This window comes from Crassostrea angulata, chromosome 10 (genome assembly GCF_025612915.1).
Source record: "Crassostrea angulata isolate pt1a10 chromosome 10, ASM2561291v2, whole genome shotgun sequence".
Classification (NCBI taxonomy): Eukaryota; Metazoa; Mollusca; class Bivalvia; order Ostreida; family Ostreidae; genus Magallana; species Magallana angulata.
Window position 1 is genome coordinate 12,235,744 of NC_069120.1, and position 18,434 is coordinate 12,254,177.

Genomic DNA, 18,434 nt, shown 5'->3' on the forward strand with positions numbered 1-18,434 from the left:
ATATTGGCATTTCTGGTGCAGTGGTTCTTGAGCAGAAGATTTTAAAACATTTATCATATTTATATCTATGTTAATCTTTGAACCCCGTTTGGAGCCCCAGATTTAGTACGGGGGTCATGATTTTTACAATTTAGAATCTTCACTATATATACAAGCTTTTGTGTAAATATTGGCATTTCTGGTGCAGTGGTTCTTGAGAAGAAGATTTTTAAACATTTTTCAAATGTATTTCCATGTTAAATTTTGAACCCCGCCTGGGGCCCCAGTTTTGGTCCGGGGGTCCCGATTTTTACAATTTAGAATCTTCACTATATATACAAGCTTTTGTGTAAATATTGGCATTTCTGGTGCAGTGGTTCTTGAGAAGAAGATTTTTAAACATTTTTCCAATGTATTTCCATGTGAAATTTTGAACCCCGCCTGGGGCCCCAGTTTTGGTCCGGGGGTCCCAATTTTTACAATTTAGAATCTTCACTATATATACAAGCTTTTGTGTAAATATTGGCATTTCTGGTGCAGTGGTTCTTGGGAAGAAGATTTTTAAAGACATGCACCCTATTTTCACTGTTTCGTAATTATCTCCCCTTTAAAAAGGGTTGAACCCTTTATTTTAACAATTTAGAATCCCCTTTTCATAAGGATGCTTTGTACCAAGTTTAAAGTTGTGAAAAGTTTACAGACGGACGGACAGACAGACGGACGGACGGACGGACGACGGACAACGGGTGATCAGAAAAGCTCACTTGAACCTTCGGTTCAGGTGAGCTAAAAATGAAATAAATGTACATTTTTTCATCTCAGTTGTACCCATTACTCATATACACAGTACCCTTTTTCCATAGCTTTATAATCAACCTTCCATATGCACTGTATAATCACATGTTCAACATTTACTATACATAAATGGATATTATTAGCCACTGGTTCTTGATAATTGCTGTTACAGAAACTAAACATCACAAATCACAGTCAAATGTTTCATCTAGAAGTCTTGCTTTCTCAAACGTACACAGACACAGAGAAAAAAAAATTATTTTCCCCCACTGGAATCACAAGAAAAACTTCCATGTAATTTAAAAAACATCATTGGCACATATGACATGATTACTAAAATTCAGGCTCATGGCCAACAATTTTTAAAAACCTTTGTACTGCTAATTGAAAACAGACATGGTAACTGTTATGCAATGGTTTTCAGATGACAATTTTCTTACAGCCCTCTGTAACAAGCAGAGTTCTTGTCTCTCTTGGTGTTTGAGCAGTTTTACATATTGTATTGGTCTCATTGTACTTATAAAAGTACAAGAAAAAAGATTACTGTAGACCAATCAACTTGTCCACTGGTTGGTAGCGCCAATCATCTTCTTCTAATGTCTTTAGTTTTTGTCGCAACTGCTTTAATCGCTGTTCATGCATGTCTAATCAAACATAAAATACATAAAAAACAATTTTATTTATAATTACTAAACTATAACATCTTAAAAGAAAATAAATACATTTTATTAACAAAATAAAAAAACTTATCAGAAGTATGCTAACTTGATGGCTATATCATCTTAAAAAGAAGATAGATACCTTTATTAACAGTTTTATAAACATGTTCCATATCATGTTCAATGTGCAGTCTTGTCATGAGGTTCATAGATGTGCTATTATCTAAAAGTAAAATTTTATATAATAAAACAAGAGGCCCAGGGGCCACATTGCTCACCTGAGCAACAATTGCCTTAATTCTGATCAAATTAGCATAACAGTATCAAAATATCTTGACAATTACGTACAGTAGATCTTGCTAAAAAAAATTGAAAATCTGCCAATTTTTATCCACCTCTTTCTTTTGGTAAACACAAAGCCCCTTTTGTTGTTGTACCTGTAAGATGATTTTTCTCTTTTCCTATATACTCCCCCCCCCCCCCATTTTGTTGCCCCACTATTCTCTAGGGTATCATGGTTTCATCAAACTTATATCTGCATAACCTGTGCTTTCACACTAAGTACTGAGATTTGGACCGAAAAACTTTCCCAGAATATTTTTAAAGAATTTCTCTATATATGTAAAAATTCAAACCGCCATCACGGCCCCGCCCTACCACTAGGGACTGTGATTTTGAATTTACACTACCCGAGGATGCCTCTACACAAGTTAAAGCTTTTCTGGCCAAATGGTCTTTAAAAAGAAGATTTTTAAAGATTTTCTCTATATATTCCTATGTAAAACTTGATCCCCCAATTGTGGCCCCACCCTACCCCCAGGGATCATGATTTGAACAAACTTGAATCTACACTACCTGAGGATGCTTCCATTCAAATTTGAGCTTTCTGGCCTTATAGTTTTTGATAAGGAGATTTTTAATATATATTCCTATGTAAAAATTGATCCCCCCATTGTTGCCCCGCCCTACCCCCAGGGACTATGATTTGAACAAACTTGAATCTACACAACCTGAGGATGCTTCCATTTTAATTTGATCTTTTCTGGCCTAATTGTTTTTAAGAAGAAGATTTTTAAAGATTTTCTCTATATATTCCTATGTAAAAATTCATCCCCCTATTGTGGCCCCATCCTACCCCCGGGGACCATGATTTTAACAAACTTGAATCTACACTACCTGTGGATGCTCCCATTTTAATTTGAGCTTTTGTTGCCCAATAGTTTTTGAGAAGAAGATTTTTAAAGATTTGCTCTATATATTCCTATGTAAAACTTGATCCCCTTCTTGTGGCCCCTCCCTACCCCCGGGGACCATGATTTGAATAAACTTGAATCTACACTACCTGAGGATGCCTCCACACAAGTTTTAGCTTTTCAGGCCAAATAGTTTTTGAGAAGAAGATTTTTGAAAAATACCAACAAATTTTCAATAATTCTCAATTATCTCCCCTTTAAAGAGGGCGTGGCCCTTCATTTGAACAAACTTGAATCCCCTTCACCTAGTGGTGCTTTGTGCCAAATTTGGTTGAAATCTGCCCAGTGGTTCTTGAGAAGAAGATGAAAATGTGAAAAGTTAACGACGACAACGACGACGACAACGACGACGACAACGACAGACAACGGACAAATTGTGATCAGAAAAGCTCACTTGAGCCTTTGGCTCAGGTGAGCTAAAAAAGTACAGTGTATTTAGAAAAATTAAAGCGTTGATAAATGGACAGCAAACTTCAACCGCAACCTTCTCCAGTATCCAAAACCTATGGCTCAGATTTAGCATTTCAACCTGTGGAGTGAATCAGTATTTTAAGATGCACCAGCATGCAAGTTTAGTGAAGTTAGGACCAGTAATAGCTAAGATATAGTCATCAAGGGGCACCTGCTCAAAAAACTTTTACCTGCTTTAAAAACTTTAACATCATTCAACATCTAAAACCTATGGCTAAGATTCAGCATTCAAGTCTGTCAGGTGCATAAGTAACATTAGAGCCACCATCCATGAAATTTTGGTAAAAATAAGACCAATTGTAACTTAGACTGGCTATATTTGGCACCTGCTGCAAAAACCTTAACCTCCTACAGCATCTGAAATTCATTGCCCAAATTCAACATCCAAGTTTTTAAAGTCCATAAAAAGGTCCAGATGCACCATCCATACAAGTTTTGTGGACACAGGACAAGTACTAACTTAGATATAGTGCTGAAACGAATGTTCGAATATTCGCGAATGAATAGTAAATTTCTAATATTCGAATGTATATTTAGCATTCGAATATTCGATTACATGTTAAACACCCATATCAAGCACTGTAAACTATGCAGCATCGTGTTATTTCATTTTACTCGGAACGAAAGTAAATATAAAGCCATCTATGACTGCCATGCTTGGTAGAGTCTATTACTTAACCCAGTAATAGACTCTTCCGCCATGCTTGTTTACCTTGAAAGTAAAAGCAGGGTTTACATCGAACGGAGACAAACATTCTAGCTTTTTCAATTCATGTCAGACGCTGAAGAAAATAATTGCTTAACTGTTTGAACGAGTGTAAGCTACGGAGAGTTAATATCGAAAGGTACATCGAAAGTTTTTTTTAAAAGATACCTCGATATTATTTGTTTTGATTTTTTAAATAAACACAACATTTCCGGAGTTATGAGCGTTATCAGTTTTCTGTTTAATACTATATCAAACATGGCGGAAATATTTGGACTGACTTACGAAGTTACGTATCGGTCTCATACAGGAGTCAGGACTGCAGTATATTATTAAAGAAGTAATAAATCTTTTGATTGTAGTTGATGGAAATTTTTTAAAAATCAGTATATTATTATTTGCTTCAAAAATTAAATGCGCACCCAATTCAATGGATACTCATGCATTAAGTGTCAACTTCGAACTGACATGTTTAAGCAGTCTACACATACATCCACTTCGTAATACAAACTATCATATATGCTTAATACATTGTCTATGACGTCTACGAATATTCGAATACGAATCGAATAGTACTCACGAATATTCGAATACTGATTTATGGTATTCGTTTCAGCACTACTTAGATACAGGACCTGCTCCAAAGACTAAGATCAGGTCTGGACACAAGGGTATAGCCCCCCCCCCCCCCCCCCCAATTGACTTAAATTTGGTGAGCTAAAAAAGTAACAATTTAGTTAAAAACCAGTTGAAACATTTTTTTCCTTTTGTAGCAACATAAAGATGTACTTGAAATATACTCAGTAATCTTTTTTTTCTTCAATTCTTAAAACCTAGAGGAAATAGCACTAGCAGTTGCATAATTGTGAATGACAACCATAGGCATTATCAACTTTCGTACTTTCTTAATTCTATTTAAATACCAATCGAAAATGGCATATCATTTTTTATTGAAATTCTTAAAAACAGCAGTTGCTTGATTAATTGTTTACCTCAAACATAGAAATTATCAACTGCTGCAATTCGTATTTTGTCACTTCAATCTATATACCAATCGACAGATCAATACCTGCAAGTCTGTCACCTTCAACCATCGGAGATCTAAATAATTTCTTTCTGATTTCAGTAGAATCTTGCGCCATCTTTACAATTTACTTGCTAAGTCGTACAAGAACATATTCTGGAGCTGTTTATCGACATAAAATTGTCTTTAAAATAAATCGATATATCCAAAAGAACATGTTACTGATATTGATATGATGTTCTTAATTCAAAGAGTTTCATAATAAAATTTGTTTTGTGCCCAAAAAACATATCGAAGCATTTTAGGAAAATCTTATTTTTTTTTCGGAATTAAGGTTAATAAAGCGTTTACCCCAACGCTATTCCAACAGGTGTTTAAAAACTTTTTTTCGGGTTACTTCGGGATTTTTGCTGAGATTTTCATGTTTCCAGGTAGGGGAGAAAACATTTCAAAACATCTTAAATTACATTTTGAAAACTTCAGTCGTATGCATTGGCATTGTTTGATGCCCTGAACTGGTTAAAACATGTTTCTTTTTTATTTTAACAATTGGTATCTCAGATGAGTGTCATCCTTGATATTTTGTAGACATCAAAAGAGGATCTAGTCAGAGCAGCTATGCCATGCAGCCAACTATTTCACTGGGGTCCTATACTGGCCCTCTCTGTGATATTTATCATTACAGTCGTGGGGTTTAAGTGCTCCTTGATGTGGTGGCCTGTTTATACGAAAGGAAGTTGGATAAATTTGACCATATATTTCACATGGTTATTTCTGATATTGTACAATTACTTCCTAGCAGCTTTTAAGGGACCAGGTTTTGTTCCATTAGGCTGGGAACCCGTAAGTGCTCGATGATTTAAATTTATCATTCAAACTCGCAACATGTACAATGCATTACATTACATCATAGTTTAGCAACCCAACTGATGTAATATATCATTATAAGGTACATTTGTATGCCATATCCAGTTACAGTCAGGATGTAATCAAATGCCATAATCTAATGTATAATGGATTTTATTCCCACAAATATAACTGGCTGAAGTTGGGAGATTTCTGCTAAAAAGCTGTTTTGTATATCAATGTCATTTAGTGTGCCATTGAAGAACAAATATGTGTGGTGGATTTGATTGATAAATATAAAGCATACGATATCATGAATATAGTACATGCAAAGGAATTTGCACGTTGCAATTATATACATGTGAAAAACTTGGGACGTTGCCTTTAAAATCAGTTGAAAATTAAGTTGTGTACATGACTTACGAAGGTACTAAAATACAAATAAAGGACAGAATGAAAGAGCTATTCATTCAATAAGAGGGCCATTCACTAACAAAATTAAGCATTAGAATAATTTGGATCTATTTTGATTTGCTTTGCACATTAAACCAGATCAACCAAGATATGCATAAATGTTTAATAATAGATAATGATGGTTTATCTTATGGGTAAATTCACTTATCATGGGTCTGCCAATTTTCATCTTGTAAAAAGTTGGTTAAGTAGAGGATACAAATTGTTAGCATTGCGCAATAAGAATGCATCAGAAGGTTCGATTGTACCTGTGATTTGATAAACCGACCAGCATCCCCATTTTGTTGTAGAAAAATAAGGAGAATAGACAGTATTTGCAGTATTGTGAATTTTGTAAAGGATACAAAAGTCCAAGAGCACATCACTGCAGGAAATGCAACAGGTGAGACCTTTGCTTAAATGATATCATTTTCATTTATTCATATCTGTTGAGGAGCTTCAACTTTTGATCTTTGCTTTGGCCCTCAAGGCCATTGAGCTTTGGAGACTCTATGCCAGCAGCTACCATAAGGACATTGATTTCAAGGTCACATATTCTATAGATCCTTACATTCCCTGTTATAAACAATGGAAACAACCTTATCCATTCTTAAAATGCACATTTTGATTGTGACTGTAATGACAATTTTTTTCACTTATTTTCAGATGTGTTATCAAGATGGACCACCATTGCCCATGGATAAACACATGTTGTGGACATTTCAACCATGCCAACTTCACATATTTCCTTTTCTTTGCTCCTATAGGATGTATACATGCTGCTATTATTTTAATATGTTCGGTGTATAGGGCTTTAAATTGGGTATGTATTTTCAGAATTTACATATTCTTTAATTAACAATAGTGCAATTTATTTTTATTGCATGTTATAAACATGTACATGTATATATATTTTTTAAAAGTACATATGTATGGAATGGAATATTTTTTACTTGAGATCTCATTGCCTATTGTACGAATAAATGGTTTTTGTGTCCAAAATAGGGAAAAACCAAGATTTTTTATGAAAAAAAAGCTTGCTGATCTTATTCCCTTGAGATGATTCTGAAACATTTTTAAGTGATTAGCTACTTTGTGTATATTTTTCATAATCACAGCAATACTACTATTACTACACAAATGAGCCAGTGGTCCACTTGGATTTTGTTGGATTTATTTGTTCAATGTTTGCCATTGGCCTTGCCATAGGAGTCACAATAGCTGTAGGAATGCTATTCTTTATTCAAGTAAGTTTGGCCGTAACAATGGGCAATTAAGTTTTTTTCTGTATATTTTGTATAAAAAAAGATTTTGGAGATCGATCAATGAGAGAACTAGTACGTTGTAACTGTATTTTGAATGTGTAATTTTTAGATGAAGTGCATAATCAAGAATGAAACAGGAATAGAGCAATGGATTATAGAAAAGGTGAAGTCTTATTTTTACCTGGTCAAATGCATCATTTATGCAATTCATAAAATGTTGTGGTTCTGAATTGATATACCATATTTGTTGCTCCATGCTTGTTAGTATTTACAGACTGAATGAAAGTGTATCAAAGCTGAACATTTACTAAGGAAAGTTACATGTAGTTATGTATAACATATAAAACCTTTTATAGAATTGTTGAAATAACTCTGATTTTTTGTATTTACTGCAGGCAAAGGACCGTGAGAGAGAGGAGGAGGAGGGGGAATTTATTTATCCATATGATTTGGGGTGCTGGAAAAATATGGGGGAAGTTTTTACACTTAATGGGAAACCAAAGTCTGATGGGTTTATATGGAATATAGTTCCTGATTGCAATCAATATACACTCACAGTAAGTCCATTTAGATGATAATTTATAACTCTAGAACAATATTAATGATTATATATGTATGCAGTTATCAATGAATATTCTTAAGGGAATAAATGTATGATAATTGCTACTCTATATAAGTTATAATTTTTTTAAAAAATCATACAATTTAACTCAATTACATTGTACGTTTCAAAATAATCATGGTAATTTCTTATTGAACTCTCTGGGTCGCTTAGTAAACATTTTTTTTTAAATACTTATCACCATCTGATGTTTCATTAACATTTATATTTTTCATGAGTAATTAAGAACTGCATTTTATTTATTACATGTATTATAGATAGAACAAATCTACCAGAAAGCCTTAAAGAGAGAGAGAACGGTGGAGTATATAATTGGGAAGGACTACAATGGGTCCTGGGTCCCAATCAGAATGGGATGGAGGGTCTGTGTCAACTTCCCTTGTACAGATGAACCTAGAATAAAGGTCAAAGTTGGAGACAGGGTCAAAGTCACCCGGTGGAAAAAGTATGGCAATACACAATATTTGCTTTAATAGATGAAAGTATTTAATAAACCTAATAATGGAAAACATTTTCCCTTTGGATTCCCAATTCTGTCTTTCTAATTAGCATCCTTTTGATACTTGTCAATTATTCCATTCAGAATTACAGTTATTGAATTTTTCAATTCAAATTCAGTTGAGGCCACAAGTTACCAATATTAAAAATTGTTAATTTTGATTTAAAACTACAGAAAGTTATCTCCCTTGCTGGTTACTTTCCAATATATAACTAATACCGGTATTCAAACTTTTTGCATCAGATAATAAACACAATCAAACAAAATATATATGATATTCAAACATGAATTCATAACGCCAAAATTCTTAGGAGAACAACTTGCATAAGATTGCTTTGACATGGAATGAAAAAACAGACGTGTTTGCGGTTTTAAATCATTGTGTTTTGTATTGCAGGCACTGGTTGTATGGAACAAAAGTGAACTTAGAAGGAAGAGCTAAAGGTCAGTATCAGGATGTGTGATTTATAGGATAAGATGAGTTATCTTGTTATATTTACCTTTTTGTAAAATAGTTGAATCATATTAGTTGAGAAACAATTAATGGGTATTGATATTACACACGTAATATGTTCTCGCCAGAAATTGTAATGTACATATGTAATTATATTCTTTTTCCACTATAACTTCTACTAACTTTGTCACTCATGTGCTCTAATTATAATTTGTATAAAACTGTTATTCTTCATGCAATCTCCTATTGGAGGAAGTAAAGATAGAATGAAAAGAATAAATGAGCCTTAATGAATTGGTCCTATAGTTTAATATAATTCACTCTTTCTAGCTAGAAGAGTAACTAAGATAGAAATTCAAATGATGATAATATCCCAAATTATATACAGAATTTATTAATTTAAATTTTACAGTACATGTATCACAATATTTCAGCACTTTATATACATGTATTTCATGAATCAATCAATTTTTATACAATGTTAACAAAGATACTTATAGAAGTAAGATATACGTACATATAATTTAATTCTGGTTGTAACATGCTTTCTGATTGGCTAAAAAATTAGTAAGATATACGTACATATGATTTAATTCTGGTTGTAACGTGCTTTCTGATTGGCTAAAAAATTATGTTATATCGTATAAAGAATGTTGCCTACGTCATAGTAAGACTAACGTCAAAAACGTATCAATACACCCGACGTTACGTTTGAATTTTGTACAATTTTACGTTATTTTAAAGGTCAAATGAACGTTTTTAACTACAATGAAGAGTAAAAAAATTAAATTATAAGCAATGTATTCAATATTTATTAGATTTATACAATATAAAATGGTTTGAAACAGTTTATGCTTTTTATAAAGCGTAAACTGCCCCAAACCATTTTATTAACCGGGTTTTCCAACGGAAAAATCCGGTTATTAAAATGGTGAAAATGGCGGGTGGGCGGATTGGCGGGCGGGCGGGCGGCTGCCAAAAGGGTACCCTCATTGTACGGATAACTCCTCCTACAGTTCTCAAGATAGGAAGTTGTTCTTTTTGCAGATCAATTGTACACATATCAGAGGTGTGCATATTGCTAGGATTTTGATTTCTGATAATTTATCGAAAAAATACCAGCTTTTGAACTTAGTCATTTTTTGTCAAAATATTGCATACAGGGGAACCCTCATTGTACGGATAACTCCTCCTACAGTTCTCAAGATAGGAAGTTGTTCTTTTGCAGATTAATTGTACATATATCAGAGGTGTGCATATTGCTAGGATTTTGATTTCTGATAATTTATCGAAAAAATACCAGCTTTTGAACTTAGTCATTTTTTGTCAAAATATTGCATATAGGGTTCCCTCATTGTACGGATAACTCCTCCTACAGTTCTCAAGATAAGAAATTGTTCTTTTGCAGATCAATTGTACACATATCAGAGGTGTGCATATTTCTAGGATTTTGATTTCTGATAATTTATCAAAAAAATACCAGCTTTTGAACTTAGTCATTTTTTGTCAAAATATTGCATATAGGGTACCCTCATTGTACGGAGAACTCCTCCTACAGTTCTCCAGATAGGAAGTTGTTCTTTTTGCAGATCAATTGTACACAAATCAGAGGTGTGCATATTGCTAGGATTTTGATTTCTGATAATTTATCAAAAAAATACCAGCTTTTGAACTTAGTCATTTTTTGTCAAAATATTGCATATAGGGTACCCTCATTGTACGGATAACTCCTCCTACAGTTCTCCAGGTAGGAAGTTGTTCTTTTGCAGATCAATTGTACACATATCAGAGGTGTGCATATTGCTAGGATTTTGATTTCCGATAATTCATGAAAAAAAATACCAGCTTTTGAACTTAGTCATTTTTTGGCAAAATGTTGCATATACATGTAGGGTACTCCATTTCACTGGATAAGGGTTGACATGGATTATGGATACAGTTTACATTAAAGAAAACCCGGTTTGCTGTCACATTGACAGCTTTTCACTTGTATTGTATTAAACTAATAAATATTGAATTCATTTCTTAAGTATACCATTACCACATTAGTGTTAAACATACATGTACAAAGTTTTGATATTGAATTACTTATGATTGGAATAATACAGAAATATATGAACTCATTACCGGTACATAATTACACCTTTTGTATGTAAATTATATGTTGAAAAAATATTCTGTTGCTGCTTTTTGAGAAGAATGAATATTTTACAGGAGAAACAAAAGACAGACAGAGGGGATGGTTCCCACGTATTTGTGCTAAACAAGACATTTCTCTGAATGGACATTTTGGCGATTGTGATATGGATACAGATCATGTAAAAGCCGAGTAAATATCAGAATTCTTTGTCATGGCGAAAATCATTTGTAGTGCTAATGGGGTACATGCGTCATTGCTGAAATTTTTCTCTTAAGATCTCAGGTACTTTAAATCCAGTGTGAAAACTTAATTTTATTTATATCTGAACAAATAATGTGAATATAGCCTGAACTGGTTGTATAGAATGTAGGATAAGTTTATAAATGCAATGAGCTGATTTGATTAAAGTTGGACAATCCATTATTTTGTACACACATTTGTTTCATACTGCTGTAATTGGATTGTTAACCTTAAAATAGCAAAGATTTTGAATACCGTACTTACATGTATATGCTTTCATTGAAAATAATTTTAGTTTTATTACAATTTCTCATATGTTGTTAGACTTAAAAAATGATGTTAAATATCACAAGGTATAAAAGATAAGTGCAGTAGATTAGTTTTTGATGTGGGTGTTCGTGAATTAATGCACCATTTGTGATTTAAATTTTTTTTAAATAAAATGACTAACAAATAATGAGAGTTAAATGGAAAAAATAGGTTTTTTTAACATGAATCTTGATATTAAAATATACATGCATTTTCCATGGCATTGTGGGTAATTGTGTCACTATTTAGAAAAATTTGCAAAATCAATGCATCTTTTACAAACCCTTTTATACTGACTTTGCATTTACACATACTTGTCATTTGTAACACTTCATTGCGTATCTTCGTGGTTTATATCATCTCTCCTACAATGAAGTGGACTTACAGATAAATACATTGTTTGTTGATACACATGTTTGGGAGTTTTGTCAGAGTTGTCCTTCATTTCCCTGATTTGTGTTACAATCCTGGTGAAGTGATTTCTTGCAATTTGTGTTCTTGATTTTTTTATTAATGTATATAGATTTATGTTTCTATGCTCTGAAGAGTACAAATGATTGCTAATATAAAATGGTTTTTGGTGTCAAGCACTAGATTATCATGCACCAAGGGATAGCCAACACATTGTTTTTAAGCAAAATTATCAAAAGTTATTTTACTATGGAAAATATATTGTTATTAGATTGTAAATGATAGGATAGCATCATAATATCACAATACCTGTACATGCTTTCATGTTTGTCATCTCAGTAGAGATGGTTAGTAGGTGCATGGTTAGTAGTATTTTTTCAACAAGATTTTTTAACCAATGTGTTATTGTTCAAGACAGTTGTCAGAGTGTGTTAATTATCATAATAATGTATTGACTATTGGTAATGAAACAGTATTTAATATTTTATTTATATGGATGCATTGTAGATATTTGCCCTACTATTGCAACATATCTTTATTAATCATGTAAATACAAGTTCTATTCCGATATAGATAGGTTTTTTATATTGAAAATATCAAAATGATTTGAATTCATGATTTGTATTTTGACTATATAAAATAAATGGAAGTGCTTTCATATATATATATAGCATCTGAATAAATATTTTAGTATACACACAACAAAAAATGAATTGCTTTGCATTTGATTTCACTGAAAATTTTGCCCCCTTTTGGTGGTGGTCATGGTTTCAGCGATCTTAAAAGGTCCAAATTATTAAAAAAAAAAAGAAAAAAAAAAGAAGCTATTTTTGAGTGCTACCTATGGTTAATCAAAGTACTGAGAGTACTGAATCTCACATTTTCATTTGTGATCCTAATAAATTGGTTGTTCTCTTTAATGATGCAAGCATTTACTGACTTATTGGCCCAGGTTTTAGAAAGTACATACACCTGTAAGTATATGAAAGGAGAGATAATAGCAGACAAGTTTGCTTACTGCTTTCCAGCTCTATGAGTACTTTGATTTAAATATTGACATTTGTCGTGCAGAGGCCTTTGAGAGAAGATATTTTTTTTTCATTGTATTATTTATATCGTGAAAAAATGTGTTTTTTCCCCTGTTCTTTTTTTCTGTGTCGAGAATACCTGACTGAAGTAGAGGACAACCTTTTACAAGTGTGAACCATATCATCCACCATATTCCCCATCTTCTTTCTTTTTACTCTTTAGATCTCCAGTATGAATGAATACTGTGTTTGCTTACCTGAGATAAAAGCTGTCTGTCAAATTTTTACTTTTTTGACTTCTTGATAAATTGGTCCAATTTTAACCACACTTGGCACAAAACAAGGTGAAGGAAATTCATTTTTTGGTTCAGTTCAAATATTAAAAGGGATTTAATGTTTTTTAAAATGAAAGGCTCTCTTTTAAAGAGGTTTGTTCCTCTGTTTTTGGGTAGCCATTTTGGGCCACTTCTATTCTAGAAATTATCCATCATATAGTGATTCTACCCATAAATTCAAATTTTATAATGCCAATGAAACTATCTTAAATAAAATAGTAATGGAAAAATTACATATTTACAGAGTTTAGTATGGGACTATACTTTGTGGTGGAAGGTTTTTAAGAAGAATATGAACATTTTTCATAACTCAGTTGTTGTATAGTACCGTCACTTTAGCTTCCTTATTTTTAGTCCAAACAAAATTTCCAGATAGTTTGTGTATTAGGATATCTTCATTTTGTTACGAAAAACATAATTTTACAATTTTCCAATATTTCTACAACACATATTAGCAAATTAAACTTATATTTCATAAAAGTCAAGGAAAAATGAATCCCAATTTTTGCCTAAAATCAGCTTATTTCATGCCATATCTCAAATTTTATAGAATAGACCCATACTTTTTGTTTTATTTTCTAAAATTTTAAGATTTTTTTGACAAGTTTATCGTAATTTGAAAAAAAAAGTTTGAGACTGTGAAATAATTTCATTACATGTTGAATTGGTAATGGATAAAAATAGCGTTTTATCAGTGCAAAAAGGCCAAAATATCAAATAGGTGAAACTATCGTAACATTTTTCTTTATGATAATTTGAATTTTATTCAGCTTAAATAGTATAAATTTGTATTTGATGCCATGGTTCATTCCGATAATAAAATATAAAGGAAAAAGCGATTTATGTGCAATCTGCACTTTCAGTGCAGAAAGGTCATATTAAATAGACCGTAGCGCCAAATGAAGCATATAGACCCCAAAATTTTGTTTTGAATTTTGGTTAAGCTATGTGTGTAGATCTTTAAAAAATACTTTAGGAAAAAACTTTAAGACTTTTGATCGCAGGATCCAACGTCCTTAAGGCAAAAAATTAAAAATAATTGAAACTGATGGCATGTAATAAAACCTTTTTCTCAAACAGACAGCCATGGCACCTCAAATCTACAGCATGGCGTTATGATATGAACATTGATTGATATCCCCGCCACGATGACTCTTAACCCACCCACCCACCCCCTACCCCAGCACCAACACCACCAATAAGTGTTTTTACTTTGGGGAAAACTAACTGTTTTTTCCAATTTTTTTCACTCTGCAAGACAATATATTTTGGTCTCGGAATTTTCTATTTTCATGGGGAGGGAAGAAGGCATTGGTAAGGTTTGACCCCACCCCACCCCAAACTCACCCAAACCCCGGAGAGAAAAAAAATCCTGGCCCCGCGCATGTTATCGGTGTGTATTCCTGTTGATCTGTTAACGACCTAAGTCAGCTCCTGCACTAAGTCGACACCAGTATGTGGTGCATCTTGTCCCCTTTTCTTTTGAAGTCAGCTGATTTTGACCAGATTAGTCAGTTAGCGTGTTGAAGGGATATACGCATAAATATCACTTCGAATTCGTCCGTCATTAATTGAGTTAATTCTTTAGATTGTACCGTTATCAAATATAGAGCGGTTGATAATTTTCACGTTCCACGTATATTTACTTCGGGCACCATGTGATATTTGAACTGAAACAATAGATGTATTCGCCAGTTGCATGATCTGTAGATCTGTTCTAAGGTTATCAAGAAATATTATTTAATTTGCAATTCACGACTTGTAGACAAATAGAATCCACTATTTTTAAACGAGAAAACCATCCCACTGAGCAATGTGGAAAAATAACGTAATGCAAAATTACTGGACATTATTCAGTTTTTATTCAATTAGCAAGTTAATGTGAAGGTATGATAAAGAACAAACTCGAATACAATTTAATAATCCGGAATAACTCAAGTCATATTTCATTTTCCCCTGTCTTTATTGGCGAAGCTAACCCAATTATTTTCTGGTTTATATTTTATATAATGTCTAATCGCCTAAGAGACTGGAGAAAATCAGATTTTAAAACAATAATTTGTGTAATATACATAGTCCAGATACGGAATTAGCGTGTGATTGACGGTTCCTCGTCCCGGGTCAATATCATAGCTACACCAAACCCAGCAATGGGGGAGGCAGCCTTGGATGTCGTGTTCACTTTACACGCGGATGACAAACGTTCCAAATCCTCTCACATCTCTGTGTTTTGTTTGAGGTTTTATCAAATTCACTTAAACTGTGTTCTTTGTAAGCTGGGTTGTACTTTATTATATTAAAATGACCTATTGGCGAGGACTTTAAGATGGGAAATCATTCAAAGTAACGGTTGGCAGAAAGCATAAGGTCCAACTTTATTTATATCGGGTCTTTGACAATGGCTCGGGGGAGGGATACTGGGTGGATTAAGGGTATAACCCTCTTTAACAAACACAGTGAGCAAGTGTGGGCGCATTAATGGTCGATGGTTTATTATATTAAGTGGTTTGGACTGTAGTGATTCGACATATCAATACTCCCCTGTAACCTATAAACGGTTTGTCATTTAGTACTGTAGTGAGGGAATAAAGTACCCAAAGGGTGCAATGGGTATAACTACATGCTAAAATGTTTGATGTAATATGTATGTCAATAAACATAGACCATAAAATCAGTAAACATTAACAGCTTTTGTACAAGACATAGGTTTATAATCACTTGAAGAAAGGGTCAGACTACCTCGATCGCAAACTAGAGTATAATGTTTATAAGAAGGCAAGTGACGGTGAGTATTTGAATGCATTTCTTCGACGAGATCCATGATTACATCGAAGTTAGAGGTGGCCTTGACTTCAGGCCTTGAATAGATGTACTTTCGTATTTACCACAATCGCGCTATAAGCACGCACGATTGCTTCAACATTGGTATCTCGCACAACAGGCTGACAAAATAACATAGCCAAACGTTTTGACTGGCATCTTCACTCACGACTACTTGTATCCCGCTCTTGGGAATGACCTTATTGCAGACATTCGCCCTTTCTTAAGCGACATCTGTTGATGAAATTCTTTTATAATAACACGGGATTTTATAATATAAGAAGTATTTTATCATTGACATTCGGAGTTTTACAGCTCAAGGAGCATACGATTGAGATCTATAGCTAATAATGCCTTCTCATCTCACGTTGTGACAGTACTGATTTCATCGCGTTGCCTTCCTCGTCCAAATTCGTATTGCTCTCATAAATGTGACTGAAACTAAGGGTCGTTAGAAATCTTGCCGTAAAAAGGCATCGGGTGTCCCCATTTCATAGAAGCACCACACAGAGCGATTGTTGTTCGTTACAGGTGGCGCCCCGCCAGGACCACTTGTTTTTAGTCGAGGATTTATAATATATATTGAATAGGCCTGCACAGTCTCGTAAAGTCTCACTTCCGGTGTAGAACTTCCGGAGACAATCGTAGTTCGAATTTACTCTGACTCTAACCGAGACGTAATAATAGACCAGTGCATAACGCGTGAACCGACAATGACGATTTGTTTTGTGTTTGGGTGTAATCACCAGGGATTACGGCGAACATGCAAGATGTTTAGATTCCCATCCAGTGCCGGGTTGTCAACGAAATGGGAAAAACTATGCAGGTAAACATTATTATAATGTCATTGCAGAACAAGGTAGAATCAGGGAAGAATTTTTAGGTCCCTTGTAGAATAAACAATGTGAAATTGTTTTAATATGTGTGTATCTAAATGCTAATGTTAAATAAATACGTTATTACATGTATGTATGCAGACGTAAGGACAGAGCCGTAGTGTTGCAGAGTGACAGAATCTGCAGCTGTCATTTTGTGGATGGGGACAAGAATAATGGCCCAACCATTTTCCCATGGAGTTGTGGGAAACTGTTTGATTTTCCTGATCCAACCAAAATAAATAGGTATGGGATATGTCATATTTACAAAAAGCATAAATTAGTCTTTGTTTTCAATAGTAATATGTAATTTTTAAAAAAATGTTTACTTAATAAATTTTATTCATAAATGTTATGTATTTTATTTAGAACTGAGAGAAAAGAAAATCAAAAGATGGCTGTTTCTAGCACAACCACATCTGCATTATCAGCCATGCATTGTGCATCATCTATGGATTCAACATCTGCACACATAAATCTGGATCACAGTTACCAGACTTCCTATCATCATTTAAAGGAAGAGAATCAGGTAAATAGTTAGACACTTAAAGCTCAACGATGACAATGAAATTAGTGTAAAGATTACAAATATTACCTGTTTATTATAAATATATATTTGTATTTATCAGAACCTGAGGCGTGAGGTTGAGGAATTAAGAATACAAATCAGAATGATGTCCATGAAGCGAGCGTTCAGAATTAGCGATATCATAGATGACGAGAGAAAGGTACATTTCAGTTATCATGAGTAGTACATGTCTTAAAAAAAATCGACATTCGTCATTATCAGATTATTGATACATGCACATCAATATTTAATGTTTGAAGTTATGAACACTGGTAGGCTGGTAGGAATGCATAGTTCAATGCTATATTTAAGTTTTATAAACCTTGATGAGATATTATTTACAGATCTTCTGATTTTATCATTGAACACGATACTTTGTGAGGCATTTCTTTTTCAGTTTATATTTTGATAACGGGCCTACTGCTGGACAGTTCATCAGCCTGTGAAAAATGACGGAAATAGTAGAACAAATGCTCTGCCAGGAAAGAATATGATACTGCTTATGTTTTGTACAATGGGTTATTAAAATGCTGCTGGACAGCATTTTCGTTTATCAGACACAAGTCTGTTTTTAAAACAAAATGTAAAAAATAAAAAGAAATATATCTTCAACACATTGTGTTTCACTGTCATGTTTTAATGTAGATGCTGATGTATACAAGTCTAAGGCCAGACATGTTCC

At 33.5% G+C, this 18,434-nt stretch overlaps 2 protein-coding genes and 1 pseudogene across 2 annotated transcripts; 2 read left to right on the forward strand and 1 right to left on the reverse strand.

Moving 5' to 3' along the window:
- Positions 1 to 944: 944 nt before the first annotated feature.
- On the reverse strand, positions 945 to 5,071 carry LOC128164405 (anaphase-promoting complex subunit 16-like). The gene is made up of 3 exons (XM_052828202.1): positions 4,933 to 5,071; positions 1,576 to 1,656; positions 945 to 1,418 (listed from the first exon to the last, which is right to left on the reverse strand). Exons 1-3 carry the CDS (start codon positions 5,003 to 5,005, stop codon positions 1,315 to 1,317), a joined length of 258 nt encoding a protein of 85 aa, XP_052684162.1. The 5' UTR covers positions 5,006 to 5,071; the 3' UTR covers positions 945 to 1,314.
- Positions 5,072 to 5,249: 178 nt separating this feature from the next.
- On the forward strand, positions 5,250 to 12,853 carry LOC128166525 (palmitoyltransferase ZDHHC6-like). The gene is made up of 10 exons (XM_052831762.1): positions 5,250 to 5,318; positions 5,476 to 5,730; positions 6,498 to 6,589; positions 6,853 to 7,009; positions 7,305 to 7,433; positions 7,561 to 7,614; positions 7,847 to 8,008; positions 8,331 to 8,518; positions 8,970 to 9,016; positions 11,241 to 12,853. The coding sequence occupies exons 2-10, from the start codon at positions 5,506 to 5,508 to the stop codon at positions 11,357 to 11,359; spliced, it is 1,173 nt and encodes a 390-aa protein (XP_052687722.1). The 5' UTR covers positions 5,250 to 5,318; positions 5,476 to 5,505; the 3' UTR covers positions 11,360 to 12,853.
- A 4,492-nt stretch (positions 12,854 to 17,345) lies between these two features.
- On the forward strand, positions 17,346 to 18,368 carry LOC128166527 (uncharacterized; annotated as a pseudogene).
- Positions 18,369 to 18,434: the final 66 nt, after the last annotated feature.